Below are 12361 nucleotides of genomic sequence, written 5' to 3' on the forward strand. Positions count from 1 at the left end.
AAAAAAAACTGTATTTTGAAAGCTCTTGTATGCCCCAAACCTGCTTTGAATGAAACCCACTTACTAAAGATTTGAAAAGCTGAATATTCAATTTTTTTTGTTTGAGCAATTTCCACTTCTCTACGACAGAAACTGTCTGGCAACTCGCATGATTTATCAGACGGATTTTGGAGAGGGTGTGAGGGAGCGAACTCGTACCATCCGATAAACAGCTATTATATATCTAGCAACTGAATCGTTATAGCGTCGAAATAAAAGGAATAAAAATATATTAATGATGTTGTCAGCTTCCGGTGAAAACTGTTAACACTATCTTAAGTGTAAATAAACAGCGCACAGAATTGCTAATTTGCTACGCGAATATTTCAGTTGATACAGAATGTTTACTTTAACATCCTTGACAAGAAACCATTTGCCTCAGCATTATGTGATCTTAATTCACCGAGCAAACTCTGGGCTGTTGTCGTTGAATGCCTCTATCACTGCTAAAACCCCATTTGGTTGTAAATCAAAACAAACGAGAGAAAAAGAGCTGGCTTCCTTTTAGATCATATTAAAACGCGGCAATTTCTCAGTCGGTTATCTCATAATCTTTCTATATTTTCTTCCCTTGTGATACAATGTAACCCTCCTCTCGTTTATAGGAAGGCTGAAGACATTGCCTGCCGACGTGGACCACTCTCAGATAGAAATATTAAGTAATTTGGTTGGTAATTAATTGACAATTTCAGTGTATCGCGAAGAAAATGTATAAAAAATTATCAATTTTTTTTGTAAATTTGACACCTTACTCGTCCCCAGTTACATGAGATGAAAAATTGTACGACACAGTGAATATTTAATGGAAGAATCACCCTCGTTCTTGTCTTTGAGCAAGCGATATAATATGCAAGAGCGCGACATGTAAGTGTTATAAATTTCGAGCATGAATCACTAATCAAATGGCGGGAAAACAATTGACTTGTGTGTCGTGCGTGGAATGTGACTTATGATTTTTGGCGGGAAAACTTACGTCACTTTCATTTCTAATGGTGAATGACTGACTGACTGACTGACTGACTGAATGAATGAATGAATAAATTAATCAGCAGAGTTGGTCGGATCGTTCATTAACTAATTAGTTACAAATACAAATACGAATAACCGTAATGAGGGGTAGTGGGTTTTTGGAAGGGTGTTGTTTGAGGATTTTTTGGGGGTGGAGGGGGGGGGGGCCCGACCCCCCCAATGTGTATCAGTTAGTTAACGCATTCTTAAAAAACTTGGTGTTGAATACTATTTCTCACTAGAACTTAAATTGCTATTTCTCACTAAATCTTATAAATTTTGGGTGCTGTGTAAAAATTGCTTGACAGAAGCAGACCACTGAGAAACAAAAAAAAAACAAAACAACAACAACAGTTCACTGTTCAGTTGAATCAACAAAAGCTGGGGCGCTTACAAGTGAGGAGAGCTCTTAAGGGACGGACCATCATTTTTCTGGAGGGGGGGGGGGGGGTGAAGGTATGAATTTATTGAAAAAGTCTTTACAAGGCCTACAATGACAAAATAAATTGCTTGCAAACACGATATGTATTCAAATAGTGTGCATTTCGAAAAAAATGTTTGCAGAGGTGCATAAATTCAAACAAAATGTTTGCAGAGGGAAATTTTTCATACCTTCCCCCAAGATAATAATGGTCCGTCCCTAAACAAGTGGTGGTGCAGGTAGATGGGGAGAGGGGACAGGAATGAAGCAGGGGAATGCAAAATTATGTTCAGATTATTCGTTATGTTGACTCGAAGCAGTGGAGAACTTAAATGTTATAACGTGCTGACCACTGAAAAGATCAGGGGCTCAATGGACAAGATTGGTTTCAAAGTGACTATTTATACTAAAAATTCGGAGTACAGTTTAGTAGATTAGTAACTTCGTTTCTCACTTATCATTAGAGAAGTTGTATCTTACATGCATTAAAGGTTAATCTTCAAGCTCCTCATAAGAAAGGGAAAAATAAAAGAAGGGACAGGCCCTCACAATGTGGAGAATGTAAGAAAAATGAAACTACAACCGTACACAAAAGTAGTGGGAACGCTTACGCTAAGAAGATAAAAATGCGGATACTTGACGCTTAAACTTTCTCAAGGGCGCATGCAAACACTTTTATAGGTCCCCCTCCCTCTTCCAATGTTGAACCCATTGTGGCTAAGGATTGTCTGTGCAATATAAACAGGAGCTCAACATTGAGAAGGGGAGCGGGAAGAGAACGAATTAAGGAATTTGCTAATCGTGGCAACAATTTTGACGAGGGCAGTACTTCCTGGCGTGCGATAACCAACATATTTACTGCATTACAAGTTGATACTAAGAAAGAAAGAAACACAGGTATTGCTCCTGAACACGTTTATGTATGTTGCTTCAGCAAAGTGCCGGTGGGTTCCCTAACATCTTCGTCAGCATCAAATGCCTCCCTTCCACCGTTATTCCCAGCATGCCTACATGTTAGTTAAAGAGCGAAGTCAACCCGCCGTCTGCCCATTTTGGTGGTCTTTCCCTGCCTTCCTTAGATACAAACCTCTGCATCGCAGCTATTGGTGGTTTCGGTAATTATCTAATCATGAAGAAGGAAGGAAGGAAGGGGAGAAAATGAGAGAAGGAGAGAGGGAGGGAGGGAGGGAGGGAGGGAGGGGGAATGGATGACATAAAACAATGGAATTTTAGTCCGTAGAGTAGTCTCGTATATGAAGTGACAACCGCTTCAGTGCGAGACAGTAGATACCACTACTGTCAAAGTATGCTATTTGTTTTTCCATTTCAATGTTTTTTTTTTTTAAGGGAAAATAAGGGGACAGAGAGGGACTCTCCTAGTCTAGGCCTTGGGATATGTCAAATCCACTTAAGTTTTATTTAGACGCATGCAAAACGGAAGTGCCTGTTTTTTTTTCTGAGGGCAGCATATCCACGTCCTGCTAGATCATTGTCTTACTTGGTTGGTGAGTTCCTTATGGAACTCACTTTATTTCAGTGCACCATATTGACTGCGAACTGGATTATTGTGCTATATTATTCTCTGTTCCTTCGCTGGTGAGTTCCTTATGGAACTCATCTTATCTCAGAACAACATATTTACCTCGTGCTAGATTATTAATTCTCACTTGTGTGTGAGTTCCTTATGGAACTCACGGTATCTGAAGACAGCATATTAACCTTGTGCTGGATTATTTTGTCCTACTTGGGTGGTGAGTTTCACATGGAACTTGTGCTGGATTGTTCGGTCTAACTAGGGTGACGAGTTCCTTATGAAACTTATGTTATCTGAGGGCAGCATATTCACCTAGTGCTAACTCATTTATATGTCTTACTTGGGTGGTGAGTTCCTTATGGAACTCATGTTATCTGAGATCAGAAAATTTACGTCGTGCTAGATTATTAATTCTGAATTGGGTGGAGATTTCCTTATGGAACTCGCGTTAGCTGAGGGCAGCATATTATTCTCCTGGTGGATAATAAAGTCCTACTTGGGTGGTGAGTTCCTTATGGAACTCATGTTATCGGAGGGCAGCATTTTGACCTCGTGCCAGGTTATTCTGTTTACTAGGGTGCTGAGTTCCTTATGGAACTCATGTTATCTGAGGGCAGCATATTGAGCTTGTGCTGGATTATTCCGTCTTACTTGGGCGGTGAGTTCCTTATGGAACACATGTTATCTGAGGGCAGCATATTCACCTAGTGCTAGATTCTTAATTCTTACTTGTGTTGTGAGTTCCTAATGGAACACATGTTATCTGAGGGCAGCATATTGACCTTGTGCTGGATTATTCTGTCCTACTTGGGTGGTGGGTTCCACATGGAACTCACGTTATCTGAAGGCAGCATGTTGAACTTGTGCTGGATTATTCTTTCTAACTAGAAAGACTATGGAGCCCATGTTATCTGAGGTTAGCATATTGACCTCATGCTGGATTATTCTGTCTTACTTGGTTGGCGAGTTCTTTATTCACTTTATTTGAGTGCACCATATTGACTACGAGCTGGATTATTGTGCTATAAAATTATTATTCTCTTTTCCTTCGCTGGTGAGTCACCTTATCTCAGGCCAACATATTGACCTCGTGCTAGATTATTAATTCTTACTTGTGTTGTGAGTTCCTTATGGAACTCACATTATCTGAAGGCAGCGTATTGACCTTATGCTGGATTATTCTGTCCTACTTGGGTGGTGAGTTACACTTGGAACTCACATTATCTGAAGGCAGTTTGTTGAACTTGTGCTGGATTATTCGGTCTAACTAGGGTGGCGAGTTCCTTATGGAACACGTTATCTGAGGGCAGCATATTCACCTAGCGCTAGCTCACCACTGAGGTGGTGAGTTCCTTATGGAACTCATATTATCTGAGAGCAGAAAGTTGACGTCGTGCTATATTATTAATTCTGAATTGGGTGGAGATTTCCTTATGGAGCTCGTGTTAGCCCACGCCATCCAAGCTAAAGGTTAAATTTTCAATAAATAATCGGAAACGTTTCATCGGCCGAGAGCGAGTTGTGAAATTATATTTTTCCGAGGATTATTTCGGAATGGGAGATAACTTATTCATTTCTTTTGCAAATCCAACGGTTAACTAGGGATTTTGGCGAAGAATACGAGTCAACAGACAACATGCAGTCAACAGACCTACGCCTTATTTTCTCTTGTTTCTTTAGTGGGCTCAAAAGTGCGCAAGTCAATTTAAAGTCGAAGCAGAGTAGCCTGATTCTCAGACGTCCGAGGTCGATCGTTTCCCCTCTGCTCCCCCTAAAATTCAATGAAAGTCAAATTAAATAAAGCAAACAAGTGTAACGCCTTTATTTTTCTTAAATGTTGAAAAGACAACCTTCATCAACGGCTTCTCAAAGTGTCACAGCGTGAGTCTAAGCAAGAAAGGACCGGTGTTCTTTTTGCTGTTGTTACTTTTACTTCCGGCAACAGCAAAAGCTGTAATAGCTTTGATCTGGGCCTGGGAACTGAGTGATGTCACTAACAGAGCGTGACACCTCGCTTCCTCCGTAAACTCCGTGATTGCAGTTATAATTATAGAACGTACCAACCATTTCCCCGTTTTGAGTGGCTTTTCCTGTTTTTCCATGAATTGAAACCTCTGCGTCACAGTTGCTGTACTGAGTCTGGGCACAAAGCTGAGCGCAGGTTTTCTTATCAGCTGTGTTACGCACAAGTACAGCGTTCTCACAGCATCCACTTCCCCCTGAACATGTGCTGCCTCTGCAGGCAGCAGCGGCCGCCATGTGAAGAGACTGCCAACCCAAGTCGTATGCCGAGTGCTTATCATAACCACCCGCTAGGTTATCCTGAGGCAATTGGCCATTTTGGTCGAGAACGGCAAAACCACCGGGCTGCCCGGCTTTGGCCAACTGAGCTTTTATTTTGGCAACCTGACATAAAAACAGACATTAAACAACAGCTTTTTACCAGGTTTTTAAAATTAGAGTGCAAACCGGAACACTAAACAGTGCTATCGTTGAAGTTAGATAAAATCTTTGTGTGTAAGTATTTAATTAACGTTGTGAAAAAAATGGTGTTTGGGGAAGGGAGATTTATTTTTTTTTAAACAAAGTGCTGTATGTCAATTTAAGTTTGTTCTCATTTCATTTCACTTGCCTTGTTACGCATAATTCAATAAATTCACTAATTTTCCTGTTTTGTTTATATTCCATGATAAACTGTTAGACAAAACCACAACAACATTCTGATTGTTGTTTTTGTCCTGGGCTAAGATTTGACTCCACGTTTCGGCTCCTGTTTTGTAGTGGTACGAACACTCGCTTAGTTATTTCGGCTTCTTAAGCAAGCATTATGGCTAGTGAAGCTCCTTAACGTTTGTCTATACTAGAAGAGAGGCTTGTGTTGGAAGAAAATATGACCCAAATTCCCTTTTTTGCAGGTTTGCCCCGACTGGGGTAATGTCATGCTATTCACCTCTTTCTTCACTGACTTCCCTTTCCCGGCATCCATTCCTGAAGAAAGGATAAGTACGAGCAGGAACGTAGCAAACCAGACGAACTTCATTTCTCTTGAATCTCTATGGATATTAAAGATTAAATTGTTTAAACTTTTATATTTATAACAACACAGCCCTTGTACTGAAATATGTGAGTCGAACGCACTTGAAAATTCTGAACTTTAATATTTAAGAAGCAAAAAACTGCTTAAAAAATCTATCGGCTGACTGAGCAATAATATGGAATTATTGAGGGAAAAGTCAAATTTTAATCATGATTTTTTTCTTTCTTGATAATTCGACTGAGCGACAGGATGACCCATGTATATCAAATGCTTGTTTTCAGTATCATGGACTTGCTCTTTCGCTAAAACGCGTCTTTGTTTGTCGGCAGCACATTTTGAGAGGTTGTTTAAGTGGCTTTTGGGTGACTCTACTCAAAAGTCAACAAGCGGCTGGTCCTTCCTTTTTGGTAAAGCTCTCTTGGTTACTAACAGAAGCCTGGAAATAAATGTGTTAAAAGCTCACTAATGTGATAACGGCTCTAAGTTTCCCAGAAATCAAAGGTCCTCCAAGTTGATATAACATCGTTAAAAAAGCCGGATCTTTTGAATGATCAGGAATCCAGTTGCGCGAAAATTACTGAAGAGTGCGCGTTTGTTGCCCGGCCCCTATTTTCAAAACTTGTGTATTTCCATATACTGAAGTGCATTGTTAGACCTCATTACTAGAAACCTGTTGCTATGCGGCTCATCTGTGAAGGACTGTTCCCAGTAGATCACCCACCTATAGGAATAGAACCTGGGTTGACAGAGAAAAACAGTAGTCTAGTTTTCAACTCACCAGCTCAGCTATGATGCGCAAAACTTTTTGGATCACTATGACTGTGATTTTTGAAACGTTTGAATCACGACGCTTTCTTTACAGATACTCATTTCATATTTCTGGATAATTAAGTCTGGCACCTTAATGCAGCTGAGAACATTGTATTAAACTGAAAATGTCGACCCATTAGGGACATTATGAGTAGTTAACAAATTTGGATGTCTAGTCACTGAATTGGGTAAACATGAGATGTCAACTTTTGATTGGTATACGTTGGACCACACGTTTAGAAATTCCTACGCAACAACAAGGTTCGTATCAAAGATACCAAACTTTACGGTCATAAACCATTTAATAATGTCTATTTTTTCTCTTATAGCGAAATAAAAAATATATGCACATATGTTTAGGCACGAAGATTTTTCTCCAATTTACAATCAAGTTGTGATGTCTTTTCTTAAGTTTGCTTAATACGAAACTGTTAACCTGTCGCGCCAAAAGCTCTTATTATTAGACCATTCACTTAACATTTGCGACCCTGTTGTCAAAAGCAATTAGCTAAAAACAACACATCTAGGTAATGTTTAATAAACGAGCAGCAGTGTTTTAACAGATTTAAAATCACTAGGTGAATGGACGTCTTCAAACTATCTAAAATATAAAAGCGTTTCCCTATCAAGTTATAACAATCGTGAAAGTTTGAAACTTGTATGCGACAAAAATATCAGAAAAATAATCTGCAAGAAAAACAAAGTCCTTTCTTACACATATTCTTTGTCCTGTCTTCTAAGAAAGGAATATGTTGTCCCCTTTTATAAAGCTTTGGGAACTCAAAAACTCTTAAGAAGAGTAGAACTTAGCAAGTGCTTGAAGCCACACGTTCGGCGACTAAGTGGTTGTTAAAATTAATTCGACGGAGGGAGAGGGGAATACATGGAGTAAGGCAATAACAGTTTGTGTATTAATTTGTCCCGAAATGGAAAGTTTAGTCCGTAGAACAATCAATTCTCAAGTATAAAAGAGCGACCGATTTAGTGTAAGACAATAGAACCACCATTGTAATAGAACCACCATTCATTTAGTGAGCCTAAAATTAAAGTGCGCAATTCATTTTGAAGGTGGTGTTAAGAAAGACTTCCAGCAAATTTCAAATATCGGCCGGCAGAAATTGGAAAATCGATTTCCCTCATATTTTGTCCACAAATAGCCTTTAGCTAGCCTTGAAATTTGATGTAGTTGTTTTCGTCTCGAAGCGCTTTAAATCCGTGAAAAACTAGAAAAAGGAATTTCGCCCACAAGATCGCCGAAAATGGCCGAATACAAAGCTAAAAGTTGGCAACCTAAGTTTTAACTTAGTTCGCGTGCAAAGAAGAACCTGAATTTTTGAATACAATTTCTTGAACGGCAAGGTATTCAGCTTCTAAAATTAGGTAATAACTTGACTTGAGCGTCATTCAAGAATTATTTACTAATTTTGTAAAAATACTGATATCTACTGATGGGAAAATCCTTTATTTAGGGATAAAATTCAGAATGTTTTTTCGCCATGTGCCATAACTCCAAATTTCTTTAAACTTTGGCTGTGGAAGCCTTTTATGCTATTGTAACTTATGTATGAAAATCAGCTTGGGTTCTCTTTCAAGAGATTTTTGAGGCGCCTCTGAAATAATCGAATTTTAACGAAATAACATCAGCAAATGTAAACGGCGGACTGTTGCCGTGTTTTGGCGCCAAGCGGTCTTGCCAAAAAAGGCGATTTAAGCCGACAGTTGTGTTACGAGTTCTTAGTACTCATAAGCCAATATCTTGTTTCCTAAATACAGGTAGAATAAACTCGATTTTAGCGCCAAAGTAACAATATTTAACTGGAACAAGCTGAATGAATTTCTCGAGTGTGAGACATATCTTGACGAGTCGTCGATTTCATGTCGCAAGACGAAAATAGAAACTAATTTGTATTGTGGGCCCACTGCAATTAATGCATTTAAAGTAACACAATACCGAAAGAAAGATTTTCCAAATCAAATGTTAAGTAAAAACTAAGGTCTTCCGTAAACACTCCAAGTAATAAATGGTATAAAATTTTTAGTTTTGTGTGACATAGCGAAAATTAAAGAACACTGTAAGAAATGATCAAATTACAAACTGAACTGTTCGACACATATTTAGGAACGAAGCGAAATTAAACTAAACTACATCTTTGCGTGGTTTTTTGTTCAGTAGATCACGAGTTTTTGATGGTCAATGGAAAGAGTTAACCGGTAGAAAGAATTAAAATTAGGGTATAAACATGGTTAGATATGGAATAAAGCAGTGGATACACTGTGGACCTGAAGTCGATAAAGCTGCACGGTTAAGTCACGCTAATCCCGAGATACACCCTCTTTTCTACATTAGAACGTCTAATTTTCGGCCGAAAGATATGCCCTTTTTAAAAATTTTAAAACCAAAGTCAGATGCAACAGAGCGCCGTTTGAAACAAGCCAAGCCCATTCCTACCCCCCCCCCCCCCCGCCACTGAGGTGGGCGCATACCCCTACTCAATCTTCCCAAATTATTTCAACAACTGTGTGTCTATAAACGATTGGTAAATACAAGGTAGTTTAGACGATCCTGCTTCATGGCGCTTTTTGGGGGTAATTCTTTAGACGTCAGAGAGCAGAAAATGTCTGCTTTGAAGTCGCCGATGCCACCATTTCAAATACGATCTTACAGGTTGTGGACCTTTCCTAGTAGCGTTTTGGGAAGAGAAGTTTTGTTGAAAGATGGGAGGGGGGGGGGTGGAGGTAGGGGGAGCTTGCCCACTTTTTTGTTGGGGGAGGGGGAATACAGTCCCCTGCTCCGTCACCTATGAAATTGATACTGCAGTAAATTCATCCCTTACTGAAATGTACATGTTTACGTCGCTAATTAGTAATGCAAATTGTTGGTGGTTTCAGGTCAGAATTTAAAAAGATCAGAGCCATAATCGAATTTGAAACGATCAGAGGCCATAATCGATGGCTCCTGAAAAAAAAAATACTTATTTCGTACCTGATTTGAAATAAAATTCGTTCTGTCTCCAGCATCGACGTTCTTAAAAAAAATTAAAGGTTCTTATATAAAGAAAGCGAGTGTATATTCTTCCTGGCCTTGAACAATGTTGGTCACAGTTACTTCTGGCAGGAACAATTCTTCGAAAAAAAAAAACAAGAAATCCACGTATTGCTTCTTTCGTTTCACCTTAATATGACTGGTGTCGAGTTCAAAGTGATTGCAGATTTCTTTTAGCATTTGAATAGCAAAAGAAGACAGCTTCGAGGAACGGACGAGTTCACATAGCTTATAGCAGTCATAAACTATTGGATGCTCCAGCGACACTTCCTGCATGACTGTATTGGTCAACTCTTGAAGGGCACTCTCCCTCTCTGCGTTGTCCACTTCCTCATCACTAACATCTGCTACATCTTGCCGGCGTCGCTTAGCAGCCAGGCGACTAAAAAAGCTTGCTATCTGCTTGGAAGTCAGAAACTCGGCGCTTGTAAAGAGACGATTCCCTTCACTGTCCCTGGCTGTCATCATGGCTCTTGCAACAGAGTCTGGATCTGCTTTTCGCCCTGATGTCTCTCCAAGATCGAATTTCTTTGTCAAGTAATCTCTCTGACTAGTATTGAATCTAGTTCTTTTAACTTGCGACGACCGCAATGCCCAGCCCATAGGAAGAGACACGCTTCCTGTCGGTCCTGGTTTAGGTACTTCTGTTGGGATGTTTGGGACGATACCAGATTGCACTTCAATTCTCTCTAAATAACCAGTAATGGCTCTGTCAAGAAGACTCTCGCTTCAATAGCGCGGTGATGTTTGCCGCAATCAAGGTGCCCCTGAAGTGAGGAGAAACGCTGGTAACGTTTAATACATCCTTCTTCAGGACAGGAAAAGAGACTTACATTTGATTCATCAGAAGAGGATTCGTCAGAGCTTGGTGAATCGCTTGGGGCCGGCGTGTCAGCCTGTTTCGAAGGGATCTTTGGTTTCTTAGATTGAATTGTTGTAAAGTTCGCGTTTTGTCCGTTAGTGACGCTGTCAACTGCTGATAGCCCTGGAACTTCCGTATTTGGCTGGAAGTCGAGATTGCCTCACTGAATCAATTTCCCAGGACCAATTTTATAGGCCCTCCATACAATCAGCCCTTCGTCGGTGTATTCTATGTTTGAAATAGCGCTGACACCTTCCAACATGATAGCTGAGAACGTCTCGGGCTCAGGGGGTCCTGAAATGGTAACGTTAACCGATGGTAATCCACCCGCTGAGAGAATGGCATCTTTCATTTCCTCTGCGCTTTCAATGTTGTTCCCTGAATTGAGATAAATCTTCATATGGGACTTAATGCCGGCTGCTTTCCTATCACACGCTCCTTTGCCTGCTTGCGAATCGCAAAAATCCAGCCTCTTGATAGAAACGTCATGTTGTTGGCTGATTAGTTTTGCTCCCACTATGGTTGTGCCACAGTGGTAGCAGCCTGCGTTGTCTTGCCAGTAATAGGTCTTCTTAACTTGAATTGAGGCTGAGCTTCTTTGACCTGTCTTAGCACATCGGACATGACGGAGAGTACTGTACAGCCATCCTGGTTGCAACTCCTGAATACATTTACGAACGTCATCATCTGGAGGCTCTGGTCGTCGCCTCTCCTGATGGCTACAGTTATGTGCCACGAAATACCACGTTTTGCGTACCAATCGGTCTGGCTTTCTCTAAATTTGCGGGGTAGAAATTTCATAGCCCAATCTTGGACTAAAACAATGGACGTGCTGTCGAGTGCATCCAGTTGGCTTAGCCTTACTTCTTCTTAATTTACTGACCGTAGCAGATGCGCTTTCCAGTTCACAATGTCTTTCCGAGCTTTTCTCATCACGAAACAAAGCTCTTCTTTTAAATCACTAGAAGCCAGCTTCTCTATTGCAGCCTCGATTTCGTCCATAGTTTTAGTAAGATCATCGCAATTGTCACAGCTGGTGTTGTGCTCATGTGAACACTGGGACTGGTAATCACGGTCTTTAGGGTCGTTGAGTGCGTAGACTCTGCAGTGGTCAGCGACATCCGAGCTCGCCGAGACATGAACCTGCGAATTGAAGCATACAAAACTAATGTCACAAGTAAACTATCATGTATGTGAAATATTTTTTTTTACAATAACTGAGCGAATTTTATGCGCTGTTTGGCTAATTTTCATTGTCAATAAGAGGGCAGACGCATAAAACGCGTCGCTGACGCAATCAGCGAAGGTTTTGTCAAACTTTTCAGCACTGATTTAGCGCTATATTCTTGATGAGGCGAGAATTATTCCACAAAACAAGTAGTCTTCAATGAGGGAATCATCTATAATTTATCGGTTAAAGCTTAAGAAACTATTCAGTGCAGCCTGAGAGCGAAAAGATGAGGATGTTTATCGAGGATTCAGAGTTGAAAATTGGCGGTGAGCGGGAATGTGTGCTGTCAGTTAAGAAGCTGAACCGCGTTCTTGCGGATTATTTTGTGACCACTTTTCACTGGATTAAAGGTTAGTTGAACAATTCGAATTTTTTT

General features: G+C 40.3%; 1 protein-coding gene across 1 annotated transcript; it reads right to left on the reverse strand.

Moving 5' to 3' along the window:
• Window positions 1–4808: 4808 nt before the first annotated feature.
• LOC144654261 (uncharacterized) lies at window positions 4809–6950 on the reverse strand. Its single transcript, XM_078514344.1, has 3 exons — window positions 6818–6950; window positions 5953–6055; window positions 4809–5408 (listed from the first exon to the last, which is right to left on the reverse strand). The coding sequence occupies exons 2-3, from the start codon at window positions 6040–6042 to the stop codon at window positions 4932–4934; spliced, it is 567 nt and encodes a 188-aa protein (XP_078370470.1). The 5' UTR covers window positions 6043–6055; window positions 6818–6950; the 3' UTR covers window positions 4809–4931.
• Between the last annotated feature and the right edge of the window lie 5411 nt (window positions 6951–12361).

The sequence above is a fragment of the Oculina patagonica genome, chromosome 5 (genome assembly GCF_052425735.1).
Source record: "Oculina patagonica isolate OP01 chromosome 5, crgOcupat, whole genome shotgun sequence".
Lineage (NCBI taxonomy): Eukaryota > Metazoa > Cnidaria > Anthozoa > Scleractinia > Oculinidae > Oculina > Oculina patagonica.

What these genes read in the sequence shown, in the direction of transcription:
- LOC144654261 (XM_078514344.1), bottom strand. Translation starts at nt 6,042, where the DNA reads ATGAAGTTCGTCTGGTTTGCTACGTTCCTGCTCGTACTTATCCTTTCT. An exon ending in GGAAGTCAGTGAAGAAAGAG is followed by an intron (nt 5,409 to 5,952) that starts GTGAATAGCATG and finishes TTTTTATGTCAG; the next exon opens with GTTGCCAAAATAAAAGCTCA.